The sequence below is a fragment of the Cyrtonyx montezumae genome, unplaced genomic scaffold, assembly GCF_038088225.1.
Source record: "Cyrtonyx montezumae isolate F1298 unplaced genomic scaffold, pur_monq_1.0 scaffold_25, whole genome shotgun sequence".
NCBI classification, from domain to species: Eukaryota; Metazoa; Chordata; class Aves; order Galliformes; family Odontophoridae; genus Cyrtonyx; species Cyrtonyx montezumae.
The window spans coordinates 10180368-10193566 of NW_027071992.1; the positions used below are offsets into that span (position 1 = coordinate 10180368).

General features: G+C 40.2%; 1 protein-coding gene across 3 annotated transcripts in view; it reads right to left on the reverse strand.

Annotated features, from left to right (window-relative positions):
* NNT (nicotinamide nucleotide transhydrogenase) overlaps nt 1-13199 on the reverse strand; it is a 46104-nt gene that overhangs the window by 22457 nt on the left and 10448 nt on the right. For all 3 annotated transcript variants that reach the window (XM_065739927.1, XM_065739926.1, XM_065739928.1), the window contains 7 exons: nt 12874-12962; nt 10464-10651; nt 5062-5195; nt 3483-3674; nt 2591-2744; nt 1557-1718; nt 274-384 (listed from right to left, as the gene is read on the reverse strand). In XM_065739927.1, the coding sequence (XP_065595999.1) occupies nt 274-384; nt 1557-1718; nt 2591-2744; nt 3483-3674; nt 5062-5195; nt 10464-10651; nt 12874-12962 (1030 nt within the window). The remainder of the gene's footprint in view (nt 1-273; nt 385-1556; nt 1719-2590; nt 2745-3482; nt 3675-5061; nt 5196-10463; nt 10652-12873; nt 12963-13199) is intronic.

Consider the following 13199-nt stretch of genomic DNA (forward strand, 5'->3'; position numbering starts at 1 on the left):
CATTTCATGTAGTCAGTCATCAATCAAGTAATACTGTTAAAAAATGCACATTTAAATTCTTCCTTAAAGAAGGAGTTGCACCACATGGAGCAAGAACTAGATACATTAGCTACTGCTAAATTTGTTTTGATTTTTTTTCCTTTACTGATGGATGCTACTAGATCCTAATGCTAGAATAGTAACTTCTCAAGTTCATCCACTTAAAGGTAAAAGAAATGGAAGAATTACAGAAGTGCATTAAGTTATCCTTATGAATGATAGCCTTTTTCTTACCTGCAATATTGACTGAAGAGATAAAGGCTGAAAGAACTGCTAGACTTTGAGGAGCATTTTCAGGGAGATAGGTTCCTCCCATCAATACCAGCCCACCAACTGCTGTTAGTCCTGTTTAAAAGGGAAGAAAAAAGTCTGCACTGAAACCTCCTCATATAAATCTTCCTTTCAGTTGTCGGATACCAATGAAATGAAACTGTAACCTTTACGTATTAGCATTTAAACACAGACTGCCATGATCTTAAATTTTGTTAAGATGAACATATTTCTAAAGAAAATATCATATGAAGGCAGTTTTGAGTCAGCTTCTAAGTACTGGTTCAATAAATACACTGCTTCCAGTGGTGAAAGTAGATCAGATTTGAGGACTGTCATGAAGACACTGACCAGTTTTCTGCCTCCCATTATCTGAAATATTTATCACAGAATCACAGAACTGTAGGGGTTGGAAGTGACCTCCAGAGATCATGCAGTCCAACCCCCCACCAAAGCAGCTCCCTAGCCCAGGTTGCACAGGTAGGCGTCCAGGCGGGTCTGGAACGTCTCCAGAGAAGGAGACTCCACCACCTCTCTGTGCAGCTGTGCCACTGCTCCGTCACTGCACTGGGAAGAAGTTCCCACACACATTTGTGCAGAACTTCCTAAGCTTCAGCTTGTGGCCATTTCCCCTCGTCCTATTGCCACACACTGCAGAAAAGAGCCCAGCCTTGTCCCTTTGCCTCCTACTCCTTAAATATTTACAGTCGTGTATCAGATCCCCTCTGAGTCTTCTTTTCTCAAAGCGGAACTGACCCAGGTCTCTCAGCCTCTCCTCATAAAGGAGGGGTTCCACATCCTTTATCATCTTTGTATAACCTCACCAGTCTTACAGATCACTGTTAGAAATTTTCAGCCAGCTTGAAAGTATGTATTTTGAAAAGAGGAAACGAAGAAAAGCAGGGGACAAGAAAGACAACTTATTTTCAGAGCAATGCTATGGAGATAAAGAAGGATGGGTTGTATGGAAGGGGAAATTGCAGCCCCCTGAGTAAAACAAATTGTTTAAGAATCAGAAGTTTGTTACAACCAAAAAAGTACAAAACAATTTTTAAAGGTTTTTTTTTTTTTTTTCATAAGACAGACAAATCTGTATTCTTGGAAATAGTATATTTCAGTTGTCCTTGCAATTCATGAAAGTACGGAGTACTACAAAGACAAATCAACAGATTTCTGTATGAAGTTCACATGAAAGGAGTTGTGTCTATTTCAAATACAGAACAAGTAGCTGTATGACTCCTGCTTACCTGAGATGGCATTAGTCACTGACATGAGTGGAGAGTGAAGAGCAGGAGTTACACCCCATACTGTATGGTATCCCACTATTCCAGCTAGGCCAAATGTCGTCACCATTTGTGTGAAAGCAGTATTAGGAGAAACAATGCCGAGTCCCAACATGCTAGCCAAACCTAGAAGAAAAGCACAGTAAAACTTTTCTGTAACTTTTGAATGGTTTCCTACATTTAAACTCTGCACAACAGCAGTACAGTATTTAGTTAAAAGCAACAGAAGTTCTGTGCAGAGACTTTTTTTCAGTACAAGCTGGATTATCTTTGACAAAGCTCTTCACGTTCCTTCTGAAATGGAAAATAATCCATTAATGTAGTATGGATGTCTGTTACGAATGCAGATGAGGAGGCTAGGAAAGGTTCTACCTTAACACTTACTCTTGTCAATCTACTGCTCCACACAAAAGTAGCAGTAATCATACTGAGGTACTACTCATTAGACTCAAAACGTGAAGAATTGAGGTAAAATTTAGGAATACTCAGTTCATTAATTACCTTACATAGATGTGTTCTGTTGAACACAAAGTACTTAATGGCAGGAACAGCTAATTAGTTTGTCAAGACAGAGTGCTATACCCAATACTTCGTGGAAGACTGTAGACATTTAAAGACTTATACAACACATTACAGACTAAAGAAAATAATGATATTAAGTTTACTCTGCTGCAAAAAAGATAGATACAACCCCAAGCAAGATTCCTTCATAAATTTAACTGCTTCACTGATATTTAAAAAGAAAGCAAAGCATACATGCATGCACACAGCATGACAGTGCTGTCTGAAGTGTTAATGCTTCTGGTTAAGTTTCTAGAATTTTATTCTCCTCTTAAAAGTGATTACCACATAACTGACTTTCCACTAGAATATATCAGCCAATCAACTGCTCTTTGAGCCACTTATTAAATTGAATGAGTAAGATGATGACTCGCTTAAAAATATTAGCCAAGTGAAAAGTACTCTGCAGTAATTCTCCAACTCCAGAAATTGCCTACCTGTTGTGTATACAGATGCACTAGTCATAGTTTTTCTAAAAGGTGTAATAGTAGCTGCTTTTTCTGCTTCAAGCTCTGCTACAGTCTTCGGCTTCACGGGGGCTCCTTGGGGAATGTTGTTTGGTGGAGGTGCTGGAAAAATCACCTTGCCATCCTGATAACAGATACTTACAGTTAACTCAAATATACTAGATGCTTTATATATAGAAGAGTCTACTTAAGAGCCTTCTTAATCCTCTAACTCCATGAAGTCTTAACAACTTAGAGCCATGACACAGAAATACCTTCCATTTTGTATGTTAGAAGTCTACAAAGCTGGAAGAATAGCACACCCTGACTAAATTAACCATATTGGTTCATACATTTTTCAACATGCATTAGGAATGGCATCCACAGGTGCCAGACAGATGCACATCACAGGGCTTGAAAGCAGGAACTAAAATAAAAAGGGAAAGATCCTTAAACCTCCTTTTCTGGGGGGGGTTTCTTGCTGTGTTGTTGTTTGTTTGTTTGTTTTTAATTCTGAGGCTATATGAATAGAACGTATGGATTTACGAAAAAAAATGTTTTCTGTTCCTGTAGTAATGTTACAAAAATGTTTTAATTATGTTTTTAACTACGTGAAAACAACACACAAATTTAACAGCTTTCCTATTTTCCAACAGTAGTCTTATTAGGTATCTGTTTAAACGCGAAAAGAAGCAAAGAGGTTTCTCTTCATAAAAAAAAACAAAAACAGAGGAATATTCAAGTGAATACAAACATGATTGCCCACGCTGTCCAGCAAACCACATCTGAGGTTGGGCATTAACTCTGAATGTATTCTAAGGAGACAGCACAGAAACAAAAAAAACATATTCACAAGCTAAAACAGGAACATTTACTGTCTTACCTTCATTACTACAGTTCCTCTGATCACATGATCCAGAGTACCATAATCAAACTGATCTTTTGGATCAAAGTAGAAGTTCTCTTTGTCAGGACTAATAGCCTTTAGGAGTTTGATAATATTATTGGAATACAGAGTACTGGCCTGCGTAGCCATTCTGCTCGGTAAGTCTGTGTAGCCAATGTGTGTAACACCCTGAAAGAGATTCAAGTAAAATATGAAGGACTAGTTCAACCTGTAAAGCAGCAGTATTTCTTACAACACTGCCTTCTGGAAATATACATCCACAGTTTCATTTCTTCTGCATTATCTACAGATCTAACATAAGTAGCTTAAAAAGGGTTACTTAGTTAGACAATTCAACACAATGAAATCCAATACATTTAATGCTACTTGCAACAAGCCTTCAGCAGGAGGAGGATGTATCGGTAGAACAGTTAACCTTCTCCTACTCCTATCATTCTTTGCTTCTTAAATCAACCTGATTAACAGATTAATCCTACCCAACATTTGGAATTATCTCAATCCTTCTTGAAAGCACACACTGGAGGCAATTTTCTGTGTAACGAAGGGGCAAAAGGAGCTCTTTCATACATACCCAACTGCACAGGAAACATGCCTAGGTTTACATGTATATAAAACTGTTATACAACATATTCAAAACTTTTCAAAGAGCAAACTTGAGTATACTTGGCTGTGAGGCTCTTGAGCTTTAGTAAGATGTGGGGAATGGAAGCTGCACTACCTTCCTGATGCTCTACACACTGCTTGTAGTTCTGCACTGCTGCTCTTTTCCACAGCTCAGTGCCAATACAGTGCACTTCTGATTAATAGTGTCCCATTTGAATTCTTCATGCAAGTATATGATTATCTCTGTCCTACATACTGTAAGTTCAGTTTTTAATCAACATCATCAAAAGTCATAGAAAATCAAAAGCAAAACACAAGGTGTGATTCATGTTATACCTGTATGGGCCTGTACAGGTACAACACAACATTAACAGCACTATGCCTTTTTATTACCAAATAGCAGTTAATTCAGTCTAGGTCAAAATTGCTTAATTTAATGCTACTTCTAGTTTGGGTAACAAGTGGTTCAGACACACTAAGGGAGATACATTCACACCAGTGAGACCTCCTGAAGCTTAAATTACATTGAGCTAAGTCAGAGACTGCATTGATGTAAACACTGACATAGTCTGAATCTGTTTAGCTGTACCTGTGACATACTTTATAACCTCCAGATCCAGATGGTAATGAACAAGAGAAAGAAGCTATTGCTACTGCTGTCTCTAGATAGATCAAGATAAAGATAACAAACCACACTCAGATAAGCAGAAACGCATCACTGGTCTTGGAAGACTAACACTTCATTACTTACCAACCTAATTAATACTACAGAATGTATTTGCTTCTTTAAAAAGCTCCAAGTTATTAGGCAAATAGATGACTCACAGTCAAATGCATGCCTAAAGAAATACTTAAGTCCAAACAGCAAAAACAGCTATTCATTTTCAGTTTACCAAATAAGACAAATGTGAATTCATGCAACTGAGAATGATGTGCACATCAAAATGCTCACCTTATGAACATACAGTTCTCCAGGCTTTGTTGTCTCAATGTTTCCTCCAGCTTCTGCAGCTAAATCCACCACAACTGAACCTTCCTTCATTGACTCAATCATATCTTTCTTAAACAAGACAGGAGCTTTTTTACCTGATAAGACAAAATGGCAAGTAAATTAAGGAAATACAGCTTTCATTTGTAAAGCTCAGGAGTCAAGTTCTCCTGTGCTCTGTAAATTTGAAACGAAATTTTTAATTAGTAGCTAGGATAAAATGTCAAAGGATTCTGCTAAACATATAAAGCATATAAATAAAATGTACATGGGTAGTTATCAACAGTTTATGGGCCAGTTTGGCCTGGTTCAATGACTAATGGGGCTGGGAAACCACAGACCCACACCCCAGGAAGGGAAAAAGGGGAAAGGGCAGGGAGATGGGCCTAAAATCAAGACAGCTATACCAATCTGAGAAGGAAAACTAATTTACTAAGTAAGATATCAGAGGGCAAGATAACACAATATAATACACTATAATTGGAATCAAAGCTAATAAATCAAATAAAATGAGACAAGAGAGAGTATCCAAAAACCAAAGGCCTTACTCTGATGCTGAAGGCAAGAAAGCTAGGGAGTACATACACTGCCAAGATGAGCAGAAAGGGAAAAAGGAGGGCACCTCCTGACACGTGAACAGTTCTATCTTGCCCTCTGAATGGCAAATAGAAACACAAAGCAACACAAAGTCCTCTGGGGTACACAGTTCTTCTCTTCTAAGACAGGTATACCTGGAACTATCAATGATCCATGGAACTGAAGCATTAACTCTTTAATTCTCAGTGCACTACATAATGTTATGAAGTGGAATACCAATAATAAAAATACCATAAAAACATGACATTCCACTTCAAAACATCATGCTTTATATATACACATACAAACAATAATCAACACACATTAAACATGCACATATATACAAGGAGTTACTGACTGCACTCCCCCAACATCAAATTCCCTTATGGTACACACTGAACATCCCCATTTTTCTGCATCACTCGACAAGTGTACCCAGGTTCCTGTGCAAAAACAGTCTTGTTTAACTGTGGTGCATGTTTCACAGTCATGAATAACCTGTTCAAAGTTAAGTCCACCCCTCAGTCTGTAGCCCATTTCCATGCTGCATCTCTTCCTTGATGGCCCAAGGTCTCATGGGCCCATTGAGCTAGAAACAATTCTCTCTTGCGTTGCCAGCCCAAGTCTATTTGAGTTACCTTAGTTTTAGAGGCTCAATCTACCCGTTATTTTGTTTTTCTTCAGTAGCCCAACTCTTAGGCACATGAGCATCTACATGAGGCACCTTTACAAGCACATTCATTATTTGGGTAGCAATGTCTTTCCACAGTTCAGCAGCCCAAATAGGTTTACTCCTTTGCCAGTTGTTTTGTCCCCGCTGCTGTAACTACCCCCATAAAGCAACTGTACCACCCATGAGACAGTACAAAGCACTGACTGCCTCTCCTGTTCAGCAATATCTAAGGCCAGCTGGACAGCCTTTATCTCTACAAATTGGCTTGATTCTCCATTACCTTCAGTGGCCTCTGCAAGTCGTCATGTGGGGCTCCACACAGCAGATTTCCATCTGTGATGCTTCCCCACAGTACAATACGATCCACCAGTAGATGGGAAGTGGGGCCTCTTTAGCACACAATACCTCTTCTGCTAGTGATGTTCTAAACATTTTACCTTCAGACCAGACCATAATCACCTCTAGGATTCCTGGACAACTGAGGTTCCCCATTCAAGTTTGCTGTGTACTCAGTGCAATCCACTTACTCCAAGTGGCACCAGTAGCACAATAGGTAGAGGGAACCTTTCCCTTAAATATCCAGTTCAGCACTGGCAGATGAGGTGCCAAAAGGATGCTGCATTTCAGTACCAGTTACTTCAGAAGCAGCCTGAACCCCCTCATACATGGCTGGCATCTCCTTCTCAGTCTTAGTGAAGCACTCTTCAGACCCCCTCTACACTCGACTCCAGAATCCCAAGGGGAAGGCCTTGGATCTATCCTGAAGCTCTCTGCCACAGACTCCAAGCAGGACCTCTCTCTCCAGCAGCAGTGTAGATGTTCTTTACATCCTGCCCTGTCTGCGCTGGCCCCAGGGCCACGGCACAGGCTATCTCCTGCTTAATTTGCTCAAAAGCCTGCTGCTGCTCAAGGGCCAATGTAAAATTATACTTTTTCTGTGGCACCTGATAGAGGGGGGTTAACAATGAGGCTACAGCTTGGAATTCTCCAAAAGCCCACTACACCCAGAAAAGATTGTGTCTCTGTCTTACTAGTGGGTGGAGATGTGGCAGTGATTTTGTTGACCACAACCGTTGGGATATGATGGTGCCCATCTTGCCACTTTATTCCTAGAAACTGAATTTCCTGTGCAGGTCCTTCCACTTTGCTTCGCTTAATAGAGAAACCAGCTTGCAGAAGGGTCAGGATGATTCTCTCTCCTTTCTTGAAAACTTTCCCTGCTGCACTGCCCCACACGGTAATGTCATCAATGTACTGTACGTGCTCAGGAGCACTACCCTGTTTCAGGACAGTCTGGATCACAAATTCATAGAAACACTAGATTGGAAATGACCTACAAGATCATCTAGCCCAACCATCCTCCTATCACCATCCCTACTCACTGAGCTACTAAATCATATCCCTTAGCAGCTCATCTAAACGCTTCTTGAACAGCTCTAGGGACAGTGACTCCACCACTTCCCTAGGCAGGCCATTCCAGTGCCTGACCACTCTGGCAAATCACTGAACAATGTTTCCACCCCTGGGACAAGCAGTTTCAGGTATACTGAACATCCCTCCAGGTGAAAGCAAACTGTGGCCTACATTCTGTGGCCAAAGCAATTGAGAAAAAGGCATTAACAATGTCAATGGTGGCATACAGTTTAGATGCTTTTGACTCCAGTTCATACTGGAGTTCCAGCATGTCTGGTACAGTAGCACTCAGTGGGAATGTGACTTTATTCAGGACCCAGTAGTCTACCATCAGCTTCTACTTTCCACTGGTTTTATGCACCGGCCATGTGGGGCTGTTAAAAGGTGAGTGAGTTTTGCTGATCACTCCCTGGCTCTCTAGATGATGAATCAGCTTATGAATGGGGAGCACGGAATCCCAGTTAGTGCAGAACTGCCACCTCCACACCATTTTTGTAGCAATGAGTACCTGTTGCTCTTTCACTTGGAACAGATCCACAACAGACAGATCTTCTGATAGGCCAGGCAAAACTGACAGCTGCTTAACATCTTCTGTATCTAAAGCAGCTATTCTAAAGGCCCATCGATATCCCTTGGAATCCTTAAAATACCCCCTTCTGAGGTAATTAATACTAAGTATACACAAAGTCCCTGTGCCAGTCACAATAGGATGTTTTTGCCAGTCTTTACCAGCAAGGCTTATTTCAGCCTCCAACACTGTCAACTCTTAGGAATCTCCATTCATCTCAGACATATAAATTGATTCTGACCCTTCATGACTCAAAGGCACTAGAGTCCACTGTGTGCCAGTGTCCATCACTTCCTCTTATTTCTGTGGTTCTGATGTGCCAGGCCATCAAATCCACACCGTCCAATACACTCTATTATCCCTTTCCCCCCCACCAGTTGGGGGCAGGGAACCCCCTGTGAGACATGATCAGGATCCTTACAGCTTTTGCTAAGTCCTGCAGCAACTGAAGCAATCACCTTTTTGGAGGAGTCTTCCTTGGTTGATCTATCTTGTAATTCTTTTACCCATTCAGCTATTTTTAGAGGTCGAGTAGTAATGGTGACAATGTCCTCCTCATTTTCTTCTCTTTTAGCCCTCCTTGACATCAGCAACCATGATCTTGTTGAGGGCTCCTCCCCTGGAAATAGGAGCCACTACCCTGGATCTTCCTCCTCTATTTTCTCCTCTTCATTTATGGTATCTTTTTCCTCTTGTGTTTTAAATGAAGTGATGTTCATTTCAATTTCCATCTTCTTATAGGGGCAACTCACATCGATTCTGCTGCTTCTTGTGATTGATCAGGATGCTCAGTTTCGAGGCTCTTTCACTCCAGCTCAGTTTGGAGCTGCGTCATTCTGTTTGGAGTCTGCTTAGCTTAAGATTGGAGGGAGTCTCGTGGGTTCGGAAGGTGTCTCACTCGCTTTGAAGGGTGTCTCACCAGACTGGAGATTCTTTCTCTTAGATTGGAGACTTTCCTTCTCAGCCTGGAGATTCTGTTTCTCAGTTAGAAGATTCCCTTTCTAAACCTGAAGGTTGTCCATCTCAGCTCAGAGATACTCTCTTTTGGCTTGGAAACTGTTTCTTGAATAGGAGACTCTTTCTGGAGATTCCCGCTCTCAGTTCAGATTCTCTCTTGGGAACTCCCCTTTTTGGCTTGGAGACTCTCTCCTTCCCTGGGACAGTACTGAATAAGTCCCAGTAAACATAAGCCAGACCCAAAATAATTTGTGCCTCTTCAGATCTGCCTGAGCTGCAACAACTATCTTAAGTATCTGCTTAGGTTCTCACGATCTTGCAGGCGTTCAAGAGTGAAGTTCCACGACACCAGTGACGCTCATTTCTCTAAAGTCTCTCCCAAGTCCCTCCATACTCTCTGCCACATTTTTTGGCTTTGCGGAATGTTTCCTCAAAATATTATACAGAGATACGGATGAGGAGTACATTCATGGAGACAGACAACATGATAGTGACCATTAAAAAAACACAAAGGATTCAAGGGAGAAACTGGAAGCCTGTTTAAAAATCACAAGTTCTGTAAAATTAGCAGCTCCCTCTAGAAGCAGTTTTACAAGAGAAAGCAAAAACATTTTTTTTCCTCTTTACTGAAGCAAGCTGGCAGCACCCAAAAGGTTTACAGATATACCAGAATACTGGCAGCCCATCTGGACCTCAAGTCCTTGTTTTCAATACAGCACCTGCAGTACAGAGAAGCTTTCTAAAAAAAGCTCTGTGAGTGCAGAGAGATTCATTCTAAAAGTACATCTTTTTCTAGGCCAAGACAGCTTTTGCCTGCATTTTCCACCAAAAATGTCAGTGGTTTACAGGCTGGTTCAGTCCAGCTCTGTGACTAATGGAGTACCCACAGACCACAGACCTACACCCCAGGAAAGAGGAAAAGGTAAACAAAAGAAAACAGCAGCAACAATCTGAGAAGGAAGCCTAATTTACTAAATATGATGCTGGAATGCAAAATAACATGATATAATACAATATAACTGGAATTGAAGCTAATAAATCAAATAACATGAGAGATAGAGCGTCGAAAAATTGAAAGCCTTACTCTAATGCTGAAGGTGAGACAGCTAGGGAACACATGTGCTGCCAAGGTACATGTTCACACAGAGAATATGTAATACTTTGGTAACACTCCCATACCTGGAATAAGCGCTGTAGTGATGATAATATCTACATCTTGGCACTGTTTGGCAAAGAGTTTCATTTCTGCTTCTATAAATTCTTTGGACATTTCTTTAGCATAACCACCTTGACCCTCTCCAGATTCCTTTATGTCTACTTCCAAAGGCTCAGCACCAAGAGACTTAAACTGCTCCAGAGCTGCAGCCCTAAGAAGAAAAAATTGAGAGGGAAGAGAAAAAAAACAAACAACATATTACATAAAAAAGGGATCCATTTTTAAAGTAGCTCAATCCATCATGACTTCTCTGATCTGTTTAGTAGTAGTCTTCAGACAAGAAAGCTAAAGCTTATTCTAGGACATTTGCATCAGTAAATTTAGATCCCTAATGACAACTCTTGGACGAGGAACGAAGGCAGTCTTACAGGCAGGCTTTCTGTTCTACCAGTAGAGTTCTCCAAAAATAGAATCAGTGCTGGAAACTTAACCGTTGACTACATCTGCTCACTCATTTCTCTTGCTTCAATTATACTGGTCTATAAACCAAAGTTAAATGCATAAAATAGGTGACACACACTCCATAGCTTACGCCTCTCTATTTCATCTGTGAAGTGGGAAATACAAGTCTGTTTTTCACAGGGAGAACTGTACGTAACAGTTATCCTCTAAATCTGTAATTTATATTATATTACATGATATCAAAACAATATCTAAATTCCTGTGTGAACACAAACATTCTTTAATTCCAATCTAAAAGTATATAAAATGCTTTAAAAGAGAATTAAACAATTTTTGAAATTAAACATATTTTGATTATATTTTTAAGAAAAACTTTCCAATTTATAATATATGTAAGTGCGTGTGTGTATACATATGACATAATATACATCTATATTTGTTGGAGATTTTCCAACAAATGGTAGTGAAGGCATATTCATATTGCACATCATAAATCTGGAATATTACTTTTCTCTTTTCATGTAAGATATATCTAAGTAGCACCAGAAAACAACTTCACATAAAAACAAACACAGATAATTTTAATACAGATACAGTATTAAGCACATATAATTACAATGTAAGAAGGCCACTTGGTCATAAAGTTTAGACACATTTGCATTTCCTGTATCAGTAAGACCAAAAATGTTTGTGGCCTGCTCTAAAAACAGCCTGAGGACAAAATAGCACTTCTGAACATAAAGAAGATATCCCCTAAGAAAGCAGCAACTAAAGCAGCTTCAACTGTGGATCCCGTTCTTGCATCTTGAGTTTCAATAAAAAAAACTATTGGCACCAATAGTATGGCACCAATACTATGGCACCAATACTATGGCACCAATACTATGGCACCAATACTATGGCACCAATAAGGCCAACAGAATCCTGGGCAGTATCAAAAGTGAGGCATCCAGCAGGGAAAGAGAGGTGATTGTCCTCTTCTGCAGATGGTGAGGCATCATCTGGTGCCCAGGCCTGGGGCTCCCAGCATAAGAAAGACATGGAGCTGCTGGAGTGGGTACAGAGGAGGCCACAAAGATAACTGGAGTGCTGAAGCATCTCTCCTACATCAAGACGCTGAAGGAGATGGGCTTGTTCAGCCTGGAGAAAAGGCAGCTTCAGCTTCACTGGGGCCTTTCAGTACTCAATGGGAACTTATAAACCCAAAGGAGACTGACTTTTTATGCATTCTGATTATGACAGAAAAAGAAGGAACATTTTTAAACTAAAAGAAAGATTTAGGTTAGATATTAGAGAGCACTTTTCTTCTTTTTGTTTTTTTTTTTTTTTATTTACTTTTCCCTCCCCTTGGAGGGTGGTGAGGCATTGGAACAAGTTGCCCAGAGAAGCTGCAGATGTCCCATCCCTTGCAGTGTTCAAGGCTAGGTTAGATTTGGCCCTGGGCAGCCTCAAGTAGTGGGTGGCAGCCCTGCCCATAGCCGTGGGCAGAACTAAATTCCCTTCCAATCCAAGCAATTCTATGATTCTATAAAATAACTTCTTTCTTTCCTTCAGCAAAGCTTATCTCAGTATAAAAGTCGTCTCTGGGATGAGGAGAGTAGAAGTGAGTAACAGTACATAGCTATGAACCTGTTACCAAAGCAATCTATAAATGGCAGCATGCAAATTCTTTTTTTTTTTTTTTTTCCTTTTCCCTGTCCTCACAGGAACGAAGATGTGAAACTATGGACAAAGGCACTGCCCCCGCTGATTTTGTAAAGCAGCAACTTTTGATTCATAAGGTTCTGAATGATTTAATGAGATCTCTGAAAGCTTTGCTCTTTGGGGGAATATAAAGATTAAGAAACAATGAAGGAATATAAAATGTTAGAAAGGGAACTGTGATTCAATGCAGAACAAGTGCTTCCCCTTAATACCACTTCAATATACTTTAAATAATTTTAGATTGCTATTACTTTTTCACACACCCACCTCGTATCAAAACCACGAACCACTGCACCCATCGATTTAGCTGCTCCTGCAGAAGCCAGCCCAGCAACTCCTCCACCAATGATCAAGACCTAGATTGACAACATCATTCAGATGAAAACATAAGCTAGAAGGCTAGAAGTAGAGATGGTTAGAAAAGTAGTAACACTGTGCCACTTTCACAACAGCAGATAAACCCCATTACACAAAGTCATTGCAAGAATTTTCCTGAAGACACAGAACCCAGAACTGCTTCAAGTAAAGTTGCCCTGTAAACCTAACAGTTTAAAAGATTTAACTCCTAGCTTCATTTATCTGGAAGCTCTCCC